Source organism: Quercus lobata, chromosome 8 (genome assembly GCF_001633185.2).
Source record: "Quercus lobata isolate SW786 chromosome 8, ValleyOak3.0 Primary Assembly, whole genome shotgun sequence".
Lineage (NCBI taxonomy): Eukaryota > Viridiplantae > Streptophyta > Magnoliopsida > Fagales > Fagaceae > Quercus > Quercus lobata.
This window is the reverse complement of record NC_044911.1, coordinates 36,625,451-36,628,625: the sequence shown is the minus strand read 5'-3', so window position 1 is coordinate 36,628,625 and position 3,175 is coordinate 36,625,451. Positions and strand designations below refer to the sequence as shown.

The 3,175-nt window shown below is 43.6% G+C and overlaps 1 protein-coding gene across 1 annotated transcript; it reads left to right on the top strand.

Annotated features, from left to right (window-relative positions):
- The first annotated feature begins 1,357 nt into the window (after positions 1–1,357).
- On the top strand, positions 1,358–3,175 carry LOC115957769 (tryptophan decarboxylase TDC2-like). The gene has a single exon (XM_031076091.1). The coding sequence runs from the start codon at positions 1,439–1,441 to the stop codon at positions 2,951–2,953; it is 1,515 nt and encodes a 504-aa protein (XP_030931951.1). The 5' UTR covers positions 1,358–1,438; the 3' UTR covers positions 2,954–3,175.

The window sequence follows — 3,175 nt, the reverse complement described above, 5'->3', positions numbered from 1 at the left end:
CCACTCCCTCATCTCTCATCGCACGGCTTGCCTCTCTCTCGTTGCACCGGTGCTGGGTTTTGGATTTTTGAGGTTGGAGGTTGGATTAGCGTGGATCGGCGAGCTGGGTTTGGATCATTGGGCTGGGATCGGTTGATCGGTGGGTTTGAAATGGTGGATCCGTTGATCGGTGGGTGGATCGTTTGGGTGGATCATCGGTAGCTTCGATGGTGGCTCCGATGACGATTTTTGGGTATTTCGACGGCCTGGGTGTGGGTTTGTTGATCGGTGGTTTGGGTTAGCTGATCGGTGGCTTGGGTGGTGGCCGTTGATGGTTTGATCAGTGGCTTGGGTGGTGGGTTTGTTGATCGGCGGCCTGGTTTGTGTGGCTCTGTTGATGGTTTGTGTTTGTGTGTGTGTGGCTTTGTTGTGGTTGGGTTGTGGCTGAAGCGGCTAGTTATTCTGGGTTTCCGATGGGTTTTTTTTTTTTTTTTTTTTTTTTTTTTTCCTTCTGTTGTGACGCTGGGTTTTTTTTTTTTTTTTTTTTAGTATAGGTTTTTGTTTCGGTGGGATTTTGGTGAGCAGTGGGCAGTGGGCAGTGGTGGCTTGGGTTTTTCTGGGTTTTTGTTCCGATGGATCAGTGTGTGGCTTTGTGTGTTGAGCTGGTGCTAAAGGTTGAAGGAGAAAGAGAGGAAAAAAAAACTGTTGTAAAGCCTAGGAAAACAAAAGTTTCAGTTAGAAAAAAATATTAAAGAAGGATTAAAAAATAATATTTTAATAAAAATAGAAGTTTGAGATGTGGAAGTATTATAAAATAGGATGGTATAAATGATAAAGTGGTTTTTAGAATTGTAAAATAGAATAACATTGCAATTTTCCAATGCTAATGCTCTAATACCCTTACATCTAGGAAAGTCATGATGGAAAGAGGCACGGCACGATCCATACATTTCTTCTATTTCGAGAATTTAAGTCATGATGAAACGAGGTATAGGCAGGCGTATAGCACAGTCCTTATTACATTTCTACAATCAGTAAAGTCATGATGAAATGAAGGACAGCACAGTAATATAATCAGAAAAGTCATGATAGAATGACTGTGGAGGCACCAGTCTCAATGTAAGGATGTGTGTGCATTGACCAAATTATCAGACAAGAACGTCGATCACTTTCTGTAAAGACAAGCCAACGTACTCCTATTCAATGACCAAAATCTCAACAACAACAAAAAAAAATCCATCTACGCACCGGTACTTACCCCCACTCCACTCCACAACCACTTTGTAATCAAAAGTTATAATGACTGGACATTTTTACAAAAAAAAAACACCAAACCGTCTAATTTCCATCCGTCCCATTTGTCCCACATGCTCCCTATCTCCCTTAATTTAAACCCCTCTAACCAGCTCATTTTGCACACCACCATTAATCCTCTTCAACTTCTTTGTTCTCCTTCAAAATGGGTAGCCTAGACTTGAGCTCCGATAACTCTTCCTCACCCCAACGTGAATTCAAGCCCTTAGACCCTGAAGAATTTCGAAAACAAGCTCACCAAATGGTGGACTTCATAGCTGACTACTACAAACAAATCGAAACCTACCCAGTTCTAAGCCAAGTCCAACCTGGTTACCTCCGTACTCTCCTTCCCCAAACTGCACCATACCTTCCTGAACCCCTAGAAACCATTCTCTCCGACGTGACCAAAAACATAATCCCTGGCATGACCCATTGGTTAAGTCCAAACTTCTTTGCATTCTTTCCAGCTACAGTGAGTACTGCAGCTTTTATAGGAGAAATGTTGTGCACTTCATTCAACTCTGTTGGCTTCAACTGGCTAGCCTCACCTGCTGCCACAGAACTTGAAATGATAGTCATGGATTGGTTGGCTAACATGCTTAAACTCCCAAACTCATTCATGTTCTCTGGCACTGGTGGTGGTATCATTCAAAACACCACTAGTGAAGCCATTCTTGTCACTCTCATTGCCGCCAGAGATCGCGTGCTAGCTACAAATGGCAGCAACCAAAGTATTCGAAAGCTTGTTGTGTATTGCTCTGATCAGACACATTCCACTTTCACCAAGGCTGCTAAACTAGCTGGTATAACTCCATGTAACATAAAATCCATCCACACAAACCTTGATGCAGCTTTTTCTTTATCCCCTGTACTCCTTCGTAAGGCTGTGGAGGCTGACGTGGCAGCCGGGTTGATCCCACTTTACCTTTGTGCTACGGTGGGGACAACTTCAACCACAGCCGTTGATCCTATCGAGCCTCTTGCTGACGTGGCAGGTGAGTACGGTATGTGGATGCATGTTGATGCTGCTTATGGTGGTAGTGCATGTATTTGTCCCGAGTTTAGGCAACATTTCAATGGGATTGAAGGAGTTGATTCATTGAGTCTAAGCCCACATAAGTGGCTACTAAGTTACTTGGATTGTTGTTGTTTGTGGGTCAAAAGCCCAATGTTATTGGTGAAGGCATTGAGTACAAACCCGGAGTATTTGAGAAACAGAGCAAGTGAGTCCGAGTCTGTGGTGGATTTTAAGGATTGGCAAGTGGGTACGGGTCGGAAATTCAAGTCGCTCCGATTATGGCTTGTATTGCGTAGCTATGGTGTTGCAAACCTCCAAAGTCATATCCGGTCCGATGTTCGGATGGCGAAGGTGTTCGAGGGGCTCGTGAAATCCGATCCACGGTTCGAAATCCTCGTGCCAAGGCGATTCGGGTTAGTGTGTTTTCGGTTAAACCCGTTTTCATGGTCCGGGTCGGGTTATACCGAGTTGTTGAACCGGAAGCTACTTGAGTGGGTCAACTCAAGTGGGCGGGTTTATATGACCCACACAATAGTCGGTGGTATATATATCCTGAGGTTTGCTGTGGGAGCCACCCTTACTGAAGATCACCACGTGGCTGCTGCGTGGAAGTTGATCAAGGAAGGAGCTGATGCCATTCTTAAGGGTATACATAATTAATAAAGCTGTACCAGCACCTGTTACGACATTAATTATATGTGGCAGTGTGTTATATTTTCAAGTTTCAACCGTATTTGTTGGTTACTACGATTTATTTCCTCCAAGTTGGACAAAGTCAAAGTCGGCCGGAAAATTTGTGAAGGTCTTCCTTGTATCATTTGATGATTAGGAAAAATTCTGAAATAAAATCAAAATGTTAAGAGCATACTTGGCAGACTATAA